Below are 17,310 nucleotides of genomic sequence, written 5' to 3' on the forward strand. Positions count from 1 at the left end.
GCTTTGAGCAAAATTTAGAGCAGCAACTGGTCATCTCCCCAGCATCTGAGCAGGAGAGGGAGGGGAGCGTGGGCGGGGAATCCATTCCGACTCCATTTCAGGATGCCACCTCAGCCCACATGCTGCTGGGCAGCTCTACGTTGCCCCTCTTGGATGGGGTCCTTAGAGGCACATGTGGCTGTGTAGCTGCTTCCACCTCACCCCCGACATACTTCCCAGCCCGGAGGGGGGCAGGGCCCATAGCACAAATGCACCAGCTGGAAGATCTCTGATCTCCCTGGAGACCGACAGCTGGACTGAGGCCCTTACGTCACCCGAATGACACGAAGTACCTGTCGCTGGGCTTGAGGATCTGGTCCACGGGGTCACAGGCCTTGTCAGCTCAGCAGAGAGAATTTTTCACTAGGGAACCTTTCCAGAAATCTCGTTTCTGGCCCATGTAAGATGGCTGGTTGTGTCCCTTTACCACAATAGGCTGTTTTGGCTTCTGCTCGCTGTTCATTTGACTGCCTCAGGAATCCCCCCATCATGGAGTAGGAGATGGGGGAGGCTCCTCTTTGGATGGGTTGCCAAGGTAGCCCCAACCTGTGCTCTCTCGTTTCAGGTTTTGTCAATTAATGAAGAGGGACAAAAGAGATGTGAGGAAAACACCAACCTGTTTGGCCGTCCCATCACGTTAGTATGCCTCTAGCTGTCTTAAGGCCCTGGTACAGCGTGAGTCCCATGATGGAAGTAATGCTTCAGTGAAAGTTTTTAAAAGATAGCTTGGATTTTACTGAAATAAGTCACTGAAATTCTTAGGCTCAAGTCACATACAGGAGTGTTGTGTTTTGTAGCAACCCTTACATCCAGGCAATGCAGGGCGTGTGCGTGTGGTACCATATGTCCTGGGGCTAAAGGGGACGAACTGTGCAACTCGATGCGAAGGAAGACAAAGCTGTTTGTCCTGGATTGTCCAGCTATTCCAAGTGGATCTTCTACCTGATGCCTTAGTGATCCCAGTCCAGCTAGTTGAAGTCCAGCTATTGGTTCAGCGTCAGGTTTTAAATTAATGCAAAATAACCTTTTAGTGCCCAGGTTGTATCTTAGTGGATCCAAAAAAGCCATTTGCTCTAGGGCCTAAGCCCCCTTATGCACCTCAAAACGGACAACCAGTGTTGCTCTTCCTTGGGGGGGGGGGGGAATCCATTCCGAGCCTAGAGAGCCAGGCCACTGAAAATACCTTTGGATTCTGGCCATCTGCTGCTCATTGCGGGGGGTGGAGGAGGATGGTAGTTGTTGCTCAACTGGTACAGCCCGTCGCCTCCTGGGCTTAATAAAAAGTGTATGAAAATGGGTTTTTTGTGTAACTCCTGTGTGTGCTGACTGGGCAGGTGGAGGAAGGTCTGTGTTGGTGCTGAAAGGGGCTGTCGCACTGCAGCGGGGACCTCTCCAATTCTTCTCTGCGTTTCAGATCCTGGACGTGTCTGGTGGACTTGGAAGGGCTGAACATGCGCCACCTGTGGCGGCCTGGAGTGAAGGCTCTCCTTCGGATCATTGAGGTTGTAGAGGACAATTACCCCGAGACGCTCGGGAGGCTACTGATTGTGCGAGCACCACGGGTTTTCCCCGTGCTGTGGACTCTGGTAAGTGAAATCCTTCTGCGGCACTGTACGGCCAGGGTCCCAAGTGGCTAAAACTTCCAGTGCCGCGGATGCTCTGCATCCTTGGAGCATTGGGGGAGGGGGGGGGGAATCTCTCAGGCAACCTGTCGCTGGGCTGGGCAGAGCTCCACACACGCTGCTCTTCCCAGAGCTCGTTGGTGGAGCCATAGGGCTGCCATGGAGCAATAGCGTTGTCTTATCACTTCCAGGCTCTGTCATCCTGCCAGCACTGCCCAGAGCTTGGGGTCTGAGCCGCACAAGGCAGTGTGCTTCCCTGCCGCCAACCCACAGGCCAGCTCTGGGGACATGCTCATAGCGATGTGCAGGAGTCTTGCAAATTAAAACACTCCTGCAGTTGGCACCGGTGAGAATGGCAAAGAGAGTCTGCTTTTCAGTCCCACTCGAGAGAGCGCTGAAGAGGAAAGCAATGGATGTGACTGTCTAGGGCAGTGTTTCTTAAATTGTGTTCCGTGGCACACTGGTGTGCCGTGAGGCAGTTGGAGGTGTGCCACGGAGAACAACCAAGTTCAAAATGGTTGCCCTTAAAGGAGCAGGCAAACTCTCCCTCCCCCCCCCCCCCCTTTCACACACACACACAAAATCCTTGGTGTTCCTCATAACAAAAAAATTGTTTGGTGTTCCTCCATCTTAAAAAGTGTAAGAAACACTGGTCTAGGGCCTGCTGGCTGCATTGCCCACATAATAGAACTGACCAAACCCCACACCATTCTGGAACACGGCTGGGGAGGTAACTGGTGGGGAGTTTTATCTAATGTGGGGAAACAGGAGAACGCAGTGACCGAATGGAAACATTTCTCATGTAACTTCTGCAAACCCCTTTTATGGTTCAGGCCCTTCCGTGTCCCTGGGCCTCCAGTCCAAGGTGCGAGGCATGTTTCTGGAATGCGGCAGGGTATCCTCTCCCATCATGGTCCATGCCACAAGAACATCATCTTCTGTTCCCCTGTGTTTCAGGTTAGTCCCTTCATCAATGAGAACACCAGGCAGAAGTTCCTCATCTACAGTGGCAATAACTACCAAGGCCCAGGAGGACTTGTGGACTATCTGGACAAAGACGTGATTCCTGATTTCCTGGGAGGAGACTGTGTGGTGAGTTTCCACTACGTTGGTGTAGGGTGAATCTGAGGTATGATGTTGTCTTGGGGCCACTACCTTCCCGACTCCCCTGGTTCTTCCACTCCTTCCCTTGGAGGAGCCGCCTTTCTGTCCTGGCAGTCCCCGAAGGCCCAGCCTGGGAACCCACGGTACTGAGATCTTTCTTGCCTCACAGCTTGCCTGGAGGGAGGTGGCATTGTACCGGGGAAGCCTTTATCAGGGAAATGGGTTGAGATGTGTTGTCCTTCCAATCATACGAATACGTTGACCTTGAATGTTATGGAAAAAAGAAACGGAACCATTGGACATCCGGGAGCTGTGCCTCAGGAGTCAGTGTGGTTTTCCTTGGGTTATTTGGGTCTCTGTCTTCATCTTGCTTTAAAAAAAAAAAAAAAAAAATGACCTCAAAGGTAGGGATGTTAAAATTAGATTAATCAACTAATTGGACAATCGATGGAATTTCCATGGACTATTCGATACTCGACAAGAGCACTTCCTGCCCGGCTCTTGCTACATTTCAAAGGTGATAGTGCCCCATGGTGTTTGGCTTTTGAAAGGTACAAGAGCCTCAGTGGGGACTCTTGTATATTTCAAAGGCGGAACACCGCCCCTGCACTCCTGCCCCTTCCCCAGGGAGCTGGAGCTGTGGGGGGAACTAGCTTTTAAGCCGGCTCCCCCCAGCTTCCCTCCTCTCCCTCCCCCACTTGCTGCCTCTTTCTGACAGAGGCAGCAAAGCGAGGAAGCAACTAGTCAACTACCCGATAAGCTTTTGCTTATCGGATCATCGATTAGTCACTTACATCCCTACCCAAAGCCTGTGCCAATCCCACACCAGAGCATCAAAATGTGACTCTGCTGCTTCAGTTGTCAAAGGGCATCCGATTAGTACAGCGCTAAAAATATCTAGACTGGCTCCAATTGGATTAGGGAGATTATTAAAGGGACATGACCAGGCTAAAAGAAAAAGCCGACACATCACGTGGATAAGGCTGTGGGCTTGATTTTTATGCGCTACAGGTAGTGTGCCTTTAGTCCAAGCTTTACCGAATGAGAACTGGTTTCCTCTTTTTGGTACCTACCATTGCAGCCACTTTTTTTTGAAGCTCGTTAAGTCCAAGTAATATTGTGGAGCAAGAGCGGCCTGAGGCGGGCTGCGGCAGCTGGCGCCCCAGGCAGAATGCACGATCGGCACCCCCGCCTGCACAGCCATCAATGGACTCACGTCCTCATCGGGCGCCCCATTGAAGGCAGCACCCTAGGCGATGGCCGAGTCCGCCTATAGTCACAGGCCGCACCTGTTGTGGAGGCCACATTATAAATTGCCCAGAAGCTTCTCAGTGAATGATGTTAAATTGAAATAATGAAAGACCTTAATGAACTTTTCATCGATCATGCTGCTCATGTGCTGCACCCTATTCGGACAGTGAAAATACGAGACTGAGTTTCACTAAGTTCTAGTCCCATTTTGCTTTGGGCTCGGTGGTGCTAGCACCATGGTGCAATGCTTTGGTTCCACGCTCTGCCTGGGGCACTTCAAAGTAAGCCAGGGCTTTCCGCTCACACCTCCTGGTAACATTTCAACTAATAATAATATTGCATGGTGTGAAACTTGTCTTTTTAAAGAGCACTCTAAATTGGGGTCCCAACGTAACTGATGGGCTGTTTCCCTCGTAAAGAGCAGGGGCCATATCCTACTTCTGTAAAGCCAATGGAGCTATGACGTTTTACACCTGCTCAGGATGCGTCCCTCTGATGTTTCTCTGTAGGCAGCTGGGTTTGTTGTCTAGCTAGTTCCATGCACGTTCGTTTAGTAGACGTCCGATGGCAGATGTCTCTGTGTCTGGCTCTTGCAGTGCAATGTCGCTGAAGGTGGACTCGTACCCAAATCGCTTTATCAAACAGATGAAGAACCGGAGAACTCGGATCACATCCGGCTGTGGACCGAAACCATCTACCACTCTGCAAATGTTCTTAAAGGGGCGCCCCACGAGGTACAAACTAACCGTGTGCCGCTTGGGGGAAGGCAGGGAGGCGGTGGCAAGGGGCTGAGGTGGAGCTTTGTTCTCCTTGCGACGGCCGGGATGGCGCAAGGAAGGGATCCCAGCGTGTCAGTGCTGGGCATGTTCCAGCAGCATAGCGCTCTGCAAGGGAAGGCCGAGAGAAAACAGCCAGCGTTTCCGAGACACGTGGAAGTTAAGAACAGTAACTTGAGGGTCAGGAAACCATTTCCATAATCCCGGAGGTAACTTGTGCCAGTTCAGACTGTAGCACCTTCCTCTTGGAGAAATAAAGGCGCCAAAAGCTCTTTGGTGGATAATAATTTTGACCAGGGGCCACTTCAGAAATGTTTTAAGTGGCCCCAGACTACCCCAGAAGGGGCGGGGCCAGGACACTTCCATGCTCCCCCCACCCACAGACCCTGATTGGTCTTGGGGTGAGGGGTTGCACAAAGCCTTTGCCCCCCTCCAAGGAGAAGCGCCAGCTGTTCTGAACAGCTGATGGTTCTGTCTAGGCACCTGTGCCCCTGACGATGGGAGGAGTCTTTGCCTGCTGCCCCCCAGGTCAGTCAGGGTCTGGGGAGGGGGAACGTGGAGTCTCTCGCTTCCTGCCACTGCCCTGCGAGGGAGCACCGTGCTTAGGATACGTCTACACTGCAAGGCTATTTCGGGATACCAGAGGTATCCCAAAATAGCTACCTCGCATCTTTTAAACGCATCAGCTATTGCGAAATAGAGCGGGCACGCTATTTCGGCATCCCTGTAAACCTCATTCCAAGAGGGATAAGGGCTGTCTCAAAATAGCCTATTTCGAAATAAAATACAGGCAGTCCCCGGGTTACGTACAAGATAGGGACTGTAGGTTTGTTCTTAAGTTGAATTTGTATGTAAGTCGGAACTGGCATCCAGATTCAGCCGCTGCTGAAACTGATCAGCGGCTGACTACAGGAAGCCGGAGGCAGATCAGCTCTGCCTCGGGCTTCCTGTAGTCTGCCGCTGGTCAGTTTCAGCAGCAGCTGACTTGGGGACGCCTGGGGCAGAGCAGCTAGAGTGCTGCCGGGTTGGTCCAGTAGCGCCAAGGAGCAGCGCTGCGGGACCAACCCAGCAGCGCCCCAGATGCTTTGTCCCAGGCGTCGGCGAGAAAAGCCTGGTCTGCTTGGGGGGGGGGGAGAGGGCGCACTAGCTGCGCCCCTCCCCCCCCCCCAGCAGACCAGGGAGACGCGGAGCATCTTTTCTTGCCGTGGAGGACATGGGCGGTGGGACCGCGGCGCGTCTGGGCGGTCCCGCCGCCCGCGTCCTCTGCGGCGAGAGAAGCCCTGTTCGTATGTAGGGATCCGACGTAAGTTGGATCCACGTAACTCGGGGACTGCCTGTACACAATTTGCACCATGCACATTGCATATCTTATTTTGAGTTCAGGGTGCAGTGTAGAAGCACCCTTAGAGTCACCCAACAGCTGAGCAGCAGCTGGCAGTTGACTTCAACTGCTGAGCCCCTGGCAGGGCGGGAGGAGACTTTGCATGCTTCCAGGCCAATGAGGGCTTAAGGGCGGAGGGAGCATGCAGAGTCTCCTCCCACCCTGCCAGGAGCGTGCGGCGCTTCTAAGTGCCACGTGCTGCTTGCAAAGCAGGAAGAGACTTTGTGTGCTTCTCCCCCTCCCCAGGCTCTGATAGGCCTTGGGGCAGGGGGAATGGCAGGGCCTCCACGGGCTGGATCAACGTGGTTGGCAGGCTGGATCCAGCCAGCGGAGGTCCTTTTGCCCATCCCTGCTCTCCGCCAGTACCTTTGTTTCCTTTATTTATTCAGCCTCTGCCGTCGTGGGGCTGATCGCGTGAGAGGCGTGTACATGAGTCGGGAATATCCCTGGTTCAGGTGCAATCCCAAAGGACAAAGCTGGGGACAGGAATCCTTTAATGGCAGGGGGATGCACCCGTTTCTCACCACGGATCGTGATGACTCAGGCTGTTGGATTTCTTTCCCCCACGCAACAGCCCGTTGGAACCCCACAAGTAGTCATCGTAAAGCTGCCCTCAGCTGAGCCCCAGAAACCTTTGCTTTGGTGCCAGCTGGTGAGCGGGGAGGTACTGTGGGAACTGGCGCCATACACTGAGCCACTCCTGATGCAGGAGAAGGTTGTGGTGAAAGTGGCTGAGCAGACTCCCAGCGGTGAAATCTGCAGGAGCCCCTGGGCAGCTGAGCAGCGGGCTCTGGCTGCCGGAGCCGGACAGCTTTGTGTGTGATTAGAAGGGGAGAAGGTGCCAACCTAACGCCTGCTTGTGTTGCCGCTTGTCTAGATCGTGGTGGAAATCCTGGAGGGGGAGTCCGTGATCACATGGGACTTCGACATCCTGAAGGGAGACGTGGTGTTCTGCCTCTTTCATTCCAAGCGAGCCCCTGAGACCAGTCGCAGAGAGGCCGCCTCGTCGGGCGCGGCGGCGGCAGGGGACAATGTGCAGCTCATCGATAGGAGCTGGGTCCTGGGGGTGGATTACAGCCGCATGGAGTCCCCGCTGGTGTGCCGGGAAGGAGAGAGCATCCAGGTTGGACGGGCTGCCAAACCAGCCATGGCACACTAGTGCGATGAACCCGGTAGTGGAGGGTGGAGGAGACTTTTGAGCAAAGGGAATGGTGGTTTTCACTGATGTTTGCCTGTGAAACTTTCACAAATTCCTGACTCCCTGAGCAAAAACCAAGAGAACTGGAAATCCATCCATTGCAAGGGAATAGAGGCTCTTTCCACAGCCCTCTCTGTATATGACCTGGACTCTACACTTGTTTCCTTTAGCACAGTCTGAAGTGTTCAATGCTATGGGCCACCCTGCCTGGAGTGGCTCAGCACTGAGCATGCCAAGCATGGTTCCCTCTAGGGTGTACGCCTGCACAGGTGCGCACCAAAAATGTCAGTCCTGCCCACCTCCTCAGCAGAGCCGTGCAGCCGCAGCCCCAGCTGCTCCAGGGGGCAGGGACATGTGATGGAGGGCTGCCCCGCACCAGGAACAGCTGGGCAGCCACCACACAGGGGCTGGAGCCTGCCTCATGGTGCTCAAAATAGCATCACGGCTCCAGGTGCAGTCCCAGCCCTAGCAGCCGCCACACAGCCACAGCCCCAGCTGTCCCGTGGGCGGGGCCACATGGTGGGTGGCTGCCCCATGTTCTGGGACTGCTGCCAGGGCCATGGTGCAGCTGCTTCTGGGCCAGGGCAGCGGTGCTAAAAATAGCACCATGGCCTCACCCAGGTGCAGCCATCACACAGCCCAGGTGATGCGTGGGAGTCCTGGGCTGCAGCGGGTCTGCTGGGGAGAGTCCCTGGCGGCAGCGGGGGTCAGTGTGGCAGGGGTGATGCTCTGGTGGCCTGGGCAGTGTGGTGGGGCAGAAGACTGCCCCGTGTGCTGCAGCTGGAGCCAGGCCATAGTGAGGCTGTGCACCCTGTGCACGTGACGTCACTACTGGTGCACAAGACAAAACTCTACTCCAGTCACAGATGGAAAATCTTAGAGGGAACACTGGTGCCCACCTCTGGGCAGACTGTCAAAAACCAGGTCAACCCCCCAAGTGACTGTCTGGTCTATAACTAGATTCCACCAACCCAGTGGCAAGTGTGAATGCCTACAGCATCATAACAGACAAGAGTGCCCATGGGGACGGTCTATCTTGCGAAAGTTCAATATTCAGGTTACTCCCAGTCCCAAAGGACCTCTCGCGTACTGAAGGTCAGCCGGTCTTTGGATTTCAAACCAGACAATGCTTGTAGCCAACCCTGGAATAAACTCACTAAAAGCCTAGTAACTAGGAAAAAGAAGGTAAAGATGGACGCACAAGTGAGGTACAACCTTAGGTTCCAAAATAGAATAGCTGCGGCTACAGGCAATGCTTTATAGCTTCTAAGTCCCTTTGCGCTAATCCAAACTCAATGGCTAGGGACTCCTTGCTTGTGTTTAGAAATTCTTGCCTCTCGGTGCTCACACAGCAGAGAAATAAATGTTTCTCCTTCACGGGCGATTCCATTCTCTCCCCCCAACCTCCAAGCTGTGATGGAACAAAGCCAGTGAAGTCTTTGTTGAGCACAATGGCTTGTTTGATGTCTGTGAGCCGTCTTTTGTTAGGGGGAAGATAACATCTCTTGAGGTGAACTAGTACGTCAGTTGGTAACGCCGCTCTCCTGGCTGTGGGGATTTATTGCCCTGCAAACTTTTTTTTTTTTTTTTTTTTTTTAGTCCTAGACCAAACATTTCATATTCCCGTATAACATGGGACAGAGTTACTATAAGTGGGGTTAATACAGGCCGCATCTGGCAAACATTTCATACAATTGGAACACGTTGTTATAACTTTAATATCTATTTTAAATGTGCTAACACACAGGGAAGCCAGCCTGGTTTCCAGCTGGGCATTTGTCAGCGTTGCCTGGGACTTTAGCATGAGCTTGCCCTTGGTCTGCCAGCATCACACTATGATCTATTAGCGACTGGTAAGCAGTTCCCTCTAAGCTGCAGGGCAACACAGCTTCACAGGTGATTGATCAGCCCCACCAAGTCAGCTGGCTCCATGCACCGAGCCCTGAGCCTCTAGCTGGTCGGGCTGATCAATTGCCTGTGAAGCTGCGCAGCTTAGAGGGCCTGATATTCGCTACCCTTTTATTTTTGACTTTCCCTTTTGGCAATACAAACGCTTTTTTGTGTTGAAAAGCTGCAGGGGGAGCCACGTTGGTCTATAACAGAATAAACTTAAACAACAAATAGTCTGGTAGCACTTTATAGACTAACAAAACATGGGATCATGAGCTTTCGTGGGCACAGCCCACTTCTTCATGTTTTCTTCAGACACTTGATGGCGCTCTGTGCCTCTCTCTTACAGGGATCACATGTGACTCGTTGGCCTGGCTTTTATGTTCTGCAGTGGAAAATGCACAGCCCTCTGCCCTGCTCTGGAACCAGCCTCCCTCGAGTAGATGATGTCCTGGCCTCTCTGCAAGTCTCCAGCCATAAGTGTAAACTCATGTACTACTTTGAGGTGCTGGCGTCCAAGGATTTCAGGTAGGAGCCGTGCTAGTGGAGTGGGGGTCATGTGTGGCTTGCAATAGAGGAGCAGGCTAGTGTGTGACTCCGGCGTGCCTAATTTTTAAAATGTCAGTGGCATGGGTTCAAGTAGCGGGTCACCTTCCTTAGAGGGCAGCGGGAGGCCGGCCACATCCTCGGTCGTGATGGGAGGTGACCTTTGTGTGGGCTATGGCTCGACTATACATCCTCTGGAGGAATTACTCCTTGCATGGGTTGTCTTACTTCAAATATCTTTAATAGGCATGCTAGCATCTTGAAGCGGTATGGAGCACTTGTTCCTTGGGAGGCCAGGGCTTAGGAGTAACTTTGCACACACTTTCCAGACCATCGGGCAAAGGAACCAACAGAGAGATCTGGGATTTGCAGGAAGAGATCAGTCATGTGACAACGGACCTGTCCTCTAAATAGGCGTGACACAGATGAGACCTGCAGAATATCTGTACGTCTTGATCGTTTAAGGGGAAGAAACGAACACATTTTTCTGGTGCTACCCAGCAGAGAAGCTCTCAGTGCTTTACAGACAACCCTCAGACCAGGCTGCTGGAGGCAGGGTGTGTGTGTGTGGATGTGTTTTTTTTTTTTTATTTTTTAAGTTGAAGGCACCAAAATGATTTGACTTATCCAAGACGTGCTGAGTCAGTGGCAGAGAATAGCAAAGAACCCTTCACGTTTTCTCTGCCCACAGGCTGTACGCAAAGCCCCAGAGAGCTCTTTCTATGCCCTGCTCCCAGGACAATTATTTTAGCTGAGTCAACACCTCTGTTAGGTGGAAGGATTCTTGTATCCCTGGTTGTGACAATTTAATTCCTCTTTGTGGCACCTAAGTCCCGTGAATATCTTTACCATTGGAGAGACCACGGTGAGGATCCCGCTGTGTGTGTCACTCTGGAAATAAAACTCCTTGGCTCTCAGACGTACCCGAGTTCTACTAAGCTGTTGCATGTGTAACAAACGGGTCTGTCTTCTTTCATCCTAGGGGGTCCATGTCAAGCTTGGAATCCTGCAACAGTGGCTTTTCCCAGCTTAGTGGAGCATCTTCCAACCAATCCCAGAGCAGCTCTCTCATTTCTAGATAGCGTGGCCTGAGCCTCCATTGACCTCTGCAATGTTACAGCCACGCGTGGGGAGGGAGGGGGGCAGCTCTGCGGACCAAACCAAAGAGGCTGCAGCGACTCTGCCTCAGGGCCGTGGGGGCCGTCCTTCGCCAGGCCACAAGTAGCAGCTGCGTGGACCCAGAAGCTTCCGGAGCGCTCTTGGGAATCTAGATTCAGTAAGAGACACGAGGCTTTTCAGTCTGCAAGCTGGGCTCCCTTGCAGATGCCTACTTACCAGCTGTGTTTAACAAACCTGTGTTTTAGGGTGATAATCACTTTGCATGAATCTGTGTATTGCTAAGGTAAAAGGGCTCTTTCCGATCAGTCCTATTTCTACATAGGATAGAAGAGACTAATGTGGCCTTAACTGTTATGACCTGTAGGACTAGATTTATTTACACGTAGCAAAATTAGTCTAGTTTTTTCTGGGCGCCTACAATACCAATGACACTCACGGTGCAGTGGGTGTTTCGGCAGCAGGAACTTGAAGTGAATTGTAAATAAATACCTTAATGCGAGACAGTACATTTTGCCCGGGAGGAGAGAGGACATCCAAGGTAACCAAAGCCTGAAACCTCTCCCAATCTGATTGGCTGTTGCTTGGAAATACGGTTTCAACTTTTGAGTTTAAAAAAAAAAAAAAGTATTTCCTACAGCATGTAGGCAGAGAGCCTACCTCTAGCAAGCAAGTCCTTTCAGAAAGACGCCAACTAGTCTTTATTTTCTCCTCAGGTTTATGAGCAATAAATGAGTCTCTCTCTGACCCACCCATACCGGGTGGGCATCGAATCACGTCATAAAGGGCTAAGAAAAGCAATATGTTCTTTTATCCTTAAAGGCACACGGTTTTATGGCAGCATTGTAGGAGCTGCTCCTTTAAAAACGGGCTAACTGGGAGAGCGGCGGACGCTCTCTTTTTTTTTTAAAAGTACGCGTGCATGGGTATTTAAGCACTTAATCAACCATATTTATTCAAATTGTATCATAGCTCATTTTAAATTATTGTTTAATGTATTGATCATTTCCATGATATTTAACTATTTATTGGACCGGCGCGCCTTTTTTAACTGTGTTTTGTTTTTAAAAGGGAACTTTTGGATCATCTTGAATCTCACAGAGCTTTAGATTTCCGGTCTCTGGGGCAGCTTAGCATTCAGGGCTGTAGCACTAAGGCAGCGCGTCCTCTCCTTTTCCACAGCGCGTGGGAGTAGCCCCACCTGCTTCAGCGTTATTCGTGTGAGTTGGGGCTTGCGGGAGCAGGGACTGTGTGTGCTGATATTATTGGGGGGGGGGTGCATTGTAAAGAGCTGGAGAAGACGTGTTCATGTGCAAGCTCTGCTGATTTACGTCACTGACGGCCGTACTCCAAAAGGAGCAAGAACCCATTTCAGAGTTTACATGGCAGAAACAAGGTTGCCTGGGTGAGGGGGCCAGCGCTGCACTCCCAGAAGAGGTGGAGCCTCGAGTGGAAGGGGAGGGGCTGCTGGCAGCCATTCCTCAGTAGAGCAGAGAGTGTGCTTGTCCTACCCTTCCCCTGGTACCCCTCACAGCCACTGGGAGCATGCTGCGGCAGCAGTGCTCTGGCAGTGATTTAAAGGGCCCAGGGTTCTAGCCATCACCACTGCTGAGGTACTGTGATGGCCAGGAGTCCTGGGTCTCTTTGAATCACAGGGCCCCAGAGGAGTTGTTCCCTTTGCCCTTCCTCGTGGGCCTGGCTGTTTGTATTTCTTTTCCCCGTCAAGTACAGGGAAGTTAGAAAACCAGGTGTTCGCTGTTGAGCTGCTCCTGGGCCAGGTGTGTAAGTAACAGACACACGAGATATTTTTCAATGTGGAGTTTTATCGTCCCTGTTCTCCCTGCCTTCCTCTGCTTGGCTACGTCTACGCTGCAGGCATCTTGCGCAAGAACTGTTTTGCGCAACAGTTTCTGCACAAAAATTCTTGTGCAAGAGCGTGTCCACACGGCCATGTGCCTTTGTGCAAGTGTCCATGGCAGCTCTCTTGCGGAAGAAATCTCTGATGCCCATTTTAGCCATAGGGGACTGTTGCACAAGAAACCCCTAGTGCCCCTCCACACCACCTTCTTGCGCAAGCGGGTTTATTCCTTGTGGGGAGAGGAATAACTCTTGCACAAGAAGCTTTATTGTAAATTTACTTGCGCACGAAGGCACGTGCACTGTAGATGCTCCTAAAGTTTTTGCACAAGAACGGCTGTTCTCACACAAAAAGCCTGCAGCGTAGACATAGCCCTTGTGTCTAAGCACCGGGCATTGCCAGAATGGGGGGAAACCCATATTTGGAGCAATGCACATGAGGAAGTTAGTGTATAAAGATGGACAGGGCTTGATGAACCGCGGCGAAAGCCACTCGCCAGCCCCACACTGCGTATGCGCGTGCTGCCGGTAAACGGGGCGCCGGGCTGAACTCTACTCGCCATAGGCGAATAGATTCAATAGATGGTCGAGCCCTGAAGATGGAGGCTGCTTTTCACTGGGAGTTAGGCATCTAGTTCACGCTGACTTTTAGTGGGAGTGTGAGGCGATAAATCGAGGGGCCCTCGAAAATCCCAATTGTCGCTCCATCTGTAACTGGATCAATCCCACTTTGCCACTGCAGTGATCAAAGCTCTGATGGCCATTTTAGCCATAGGGGTTTCTTGTTCAAGAAATCCATGTTGCCTGTCTACACTGCCCTCGTGCGCAAGAGGTCTTGCACAAGGGGGCCTATTTCTCGTGGGGAGAGGAATAACTCTTCCGGAAGAAGCCGTTTTCTGACTTTAGACTGTAAATTTACTTGCACAAGAACACGTGTGCAGTGTAGACACCCGGCCCGTTTTTGCGCAAGAACAGCTGTTCTTGTGCAAGAAGCTGCCAGTGTAGACATAGCCTTACTTTCCCCTTCAGTACATCTTACTGCTGAAGGACTGTTTTTGGAAAGAGTATTAGCTTAGATTTTGTTATGCACCTGCACCTTCAGAATTGAGATGGGAAACAAGCATCTTCAGTGGAGGACATAAGACTGGGGGGGGGGGGGGGGGGCTCACTTCCTGCTCTGATTTCCCCCCCCCCCCCGAGAGCCTGAACTCCCCCCCTCCCCCCCCCAATCCCCTGTTGACTGAGCACTGGGTCTGAGGCTGCACAGTTTAAAACTTGTTCTGTGAATTCCAGTTGTAGGATAGAGTAGAACTCCTCTGAAATGGGCCTCCCCAAAACCTACATGAGCTCATTTCCAGGCGTAATGCTCACTTTTTCAGAGCTTGCTCTAGTGGCTGGAGCGGATGGTGACTGGTGACCTGGGTTCTAGTCATGGCTCTCCTTTGATTCCTTGTGAGCCAAAGGAAACCCTTCAGACATGATACTCAGACTGAGCTCCAAAGCAGCAGGTGGCTCTTTGACATGTCTCCTGGAGCTCTTTGCAGCACATGATGAAAAAATATGGTGTGATTTTAATTATGACCCAATCAGGCTCAATGTTCCCTCTAATCTTTTACAGTCATGTGTGGATTTTTCCATGTGCAGAATAAATGTCATGTGCACTCAGGCATGGGTGAATGGGCACCACCAATAGAATCATTAGCATCTGAATTTATCCTGAGCACATGCGCACAACTTACAGGGAACACCGATCAGGATGCTTCCACTATGTGGTTAACCAGTTGTAGTTGACATATTTGGGTCAGTCATTTTGAGATGTAAATAAAAATAAACTAATTTCCCCTGCCATACCCTTTAAAGTTGACTCTGTAGTTCTATAGTAAATGAAACCGTGCACTTGACTATTGCTCTTTTGAGTAAGGCTGATGGTTAATTTCAGCTCCTGAACCCCTGAGGGTTGAGGAGCACTTTCAAAAGTGGCCTCCACCTTTGGCTGCCCACTGATAGACCCATGTAACTTACAGAAGTGCTGAGTACGTCACATCAGGTGGCGCTCTGGCAGTGCCACACTTTTGGGCTTTAGTCTTTGTTGCTTCACCTGTAAAAGGCACCTACCTCACGGGGGAGTTGCAAGGTTGACATTTGTAAATGATTGTGAAAGACAAGTGTTACGTGCCCATTTAAAAATTGTATGGCCATATTTAAACCTTGACTCCTGTGTGTCTGCAGCTATATCCCCAACTTGCTGTGTACCCGCTGGTGTGCAGTGGGGCAAAATAACAGCGGTAGAAAATGTGGTGGGCATTAAACTGTGGACACCAAACTAGACTTTTTTTTGCCATTCAAGGCAAAAGCCAGAACGTTCCACTAGAGTTTAGGGCTTGTAGTTAACTATTCAACTGGGCTACGTCTACATTGGCAAGATTTTACGCAAATACTTTTAACGCAAGAGTTTTTGCGTTAAAAGTATTTGCGCAAGAGAGCGTCTACACTGGCATGTGCTTTTGCACAAAAGCATCCGTGCCAGTGTAGACGCTCTCTTGCGCAAGAAAGCTCAATGGCCCTTTTAACCATCGGGCTTTCTTGCGCAAGAAATTCATGTTGCCTGTCTACACTGGCCTCTTGCGCAAGAACAGTTGCACAAAGAGGGCTTATTCCTGAGCAGGAGCATCATAGTTCTTGCGCAAGAAGCACTGATTTCACACATTAGAACGTCAGTGTTCTTGCACAAGAACTCCCCGCCAGTGACGATAGTCCCATGTTTTTGTGCAAAAGTGGCTGCTTTGGCACAAAATCATGTAAATGTAGACACAGCCCTGATGTTTAGTTGAAGAGGGCTATTTTATTTTCCTGTATGGACCAACCTTAGCTTTGCAGAAGAGCTGAGAGGGACTTGAGCCTGTAGCACTGGTGGATTTCCTTACCTGCAGCCCATGTATGAACAGAACCAAAATGAGTTTGCTGAAGCACAAAACTCTCAGTAACGAAGCACAGTTATTTTTTTTCCCCTCTCTTTTTGAGACAGACTGAAAATGCCTGTTGCTATTGATCTTGTCTCCATTTTCTTTCCTATTGCGGATAGTGAGTGAAAACCATGTGTTAAGATGATTTACCTAGTGAAATTCTGAGAGGGTGATCATTTCCTGTTAGAGGATTAGGCTACTATCAGACTTTTATATGTTCTTTGAGTAGCCTTTGTTTTGTATGGACAATCCCAGAACCTAGGGGTGCTTTTGTCACGTGTCCCTTCTTAAAAAGTGGCAATTGCACCGCTGTCGCATACAGCCTTGCAAGCGAGTAAAACACTCATGCCTGCCCTAGTTCAAAGGTCATTTTAAATTGATCAATTTAAAAATTAGTGGGGGGAGGAAAATGAGCCAGAATTGGCAGGTCCTACCTACTGAACTCAGGTGCTAAGTTGTCATGTGTTCAACATATCTGCTAAGGCCAGTTACATCCGCAAAGACAATGACCTTTTTGAAGCATATTTCACTCTCTCAGCCTCCTCAGGCTGAAGCAATTATACTGTGAGCCATTAAACAGAAAAAAGATACAGCCATGAGACTAGTTTTGCCACCAAAGCCCACAACGAGTTGAAGGGCATTTTTCAGAGCCGCCTGCATGGGGTTGGTTTTCCGTTCTCCCAGGGCAGACTTGAGGAAAATGTTTCTAACTTATTCATGAATCATGTTACTGATCAGCATTGACTCTGAATCAATTTTAATGACACTAACATCCATATCTGTATATATCTAAATGGGCATTATTTTTTTAGGTCAATGTACTATTTTCCCCCCTCAACCTGCTCCTGTCTTAACTTTTTTACAAGGGTCTTGATTCTTGTCAGCAAAAAAAACAACTTGTTCTGAAAATTCAGAGCATGCTATCGGATTACACAGGGTGCTTTGTGACATGTTACTGAGCAACAAAAATAAAGCAAAAGATGCAATTATGGCAAACTGGAAGTTGAAGTTACCAGCTGTAACTTTTTGCTCTGCATAGTTCTGTAGTTTAAAAATAAAATGAATGAACCAATAAATTTTTTTTGAAATGTCTGTTTACATATTGCAGTTGTGGTTTCTGTCAGGTTGTTGGCTGCTGCTGTTATTTAAGTATACCACGGAGTAATGATGAAGCCTAGCAGTTAAGATTGCCAGGTGTCCAGTTTTCACTCAGACTGTCTTATTCCAGTCTCCCATCCGGTAAAAAACACAAACCAGAAAATACCGGACATGTGAAATGTCCAGTATTTCCTGTTTCCCTCGGACAGAAGCCTGGCAGAGACAGGGGAGTGAGGAGCACGGGGCCATTTAAAGGCACAGTGCCTTTTTTCTTTGGTAGCCTCCCCCCCCCCCAAAGGGGGGGGAGATTAAAGTTGTTAAGCAAGAAAACAAACAGAATCCCCCCCCCCCCCCCCCACACACACACACAGAATTTTTTCCCAGGTTTGGGGTATTTTTTTTTTTTGGAGGGGGGGGGGGGAGGGTGTTCAGTATTTTTTGTTAAACCATCTACTAGCAGTTATTTTTT

The 17,310-nt window shown here is 50.3% G+C and overlaps 1 protein-coding gene across 5 annotated transcripts in view; it reads left to right on the plus strand.

The window, feature by feature from the left end:
• SEC14L5 (SEC14 like lipid binding 5) overlaps window positions 1-13,938 on the plus strand; it is a 54,667-nt gene extending 40,729 nt beyond the window's left edge. For 3 of the 5 annotated variants that reach the window (XM_075899244.2, XM_075899247.2, XM_089782248.1), the window contains 7 exons: window positions 605-675; window positions 1,454-1,625; window positions 2,619-2,753; window positions 4,613-4,750; window positions 7,051-7,296; window positions 9,611-9,789; window positions 10,790-13,938. In XM_075899244.2, the coding sequence (XP_075755359.1) occupies window positions 605-675; window positions 1,454-1,625; window positions 2,619-2,753; window positions 4,613-4,750; window positions 7,051-7,296; window positions 9,611-9,789; window positions 10,790-10,889 (1,041 nt within the window). In that variant the 3' untranslated portion in view covers window positions 10,890-13,938. The other 2 variants (XM_075899248.2, XM_075899246.2) reach the window with 2 other exon arrangements.
• The last annotated feature ends 3,372 nt before the right edge of the window (window positions 13,939-17,310 follow it).

This window comes from Pelodiscus sinensis, chromosome 15 (genome assembly GCF_052426305.1).
Source record: "Pelodiscus sinensis isolate ZL-2025 chromosome 15, ASM5242630v1, whole genome shotgun sequence".
NCBI classification, from domain to species: Eukaryota; Metazoa; Chordata; order Testudines; family Trionychidae; genus Pelodiscus; species Pelodiscus sinensis.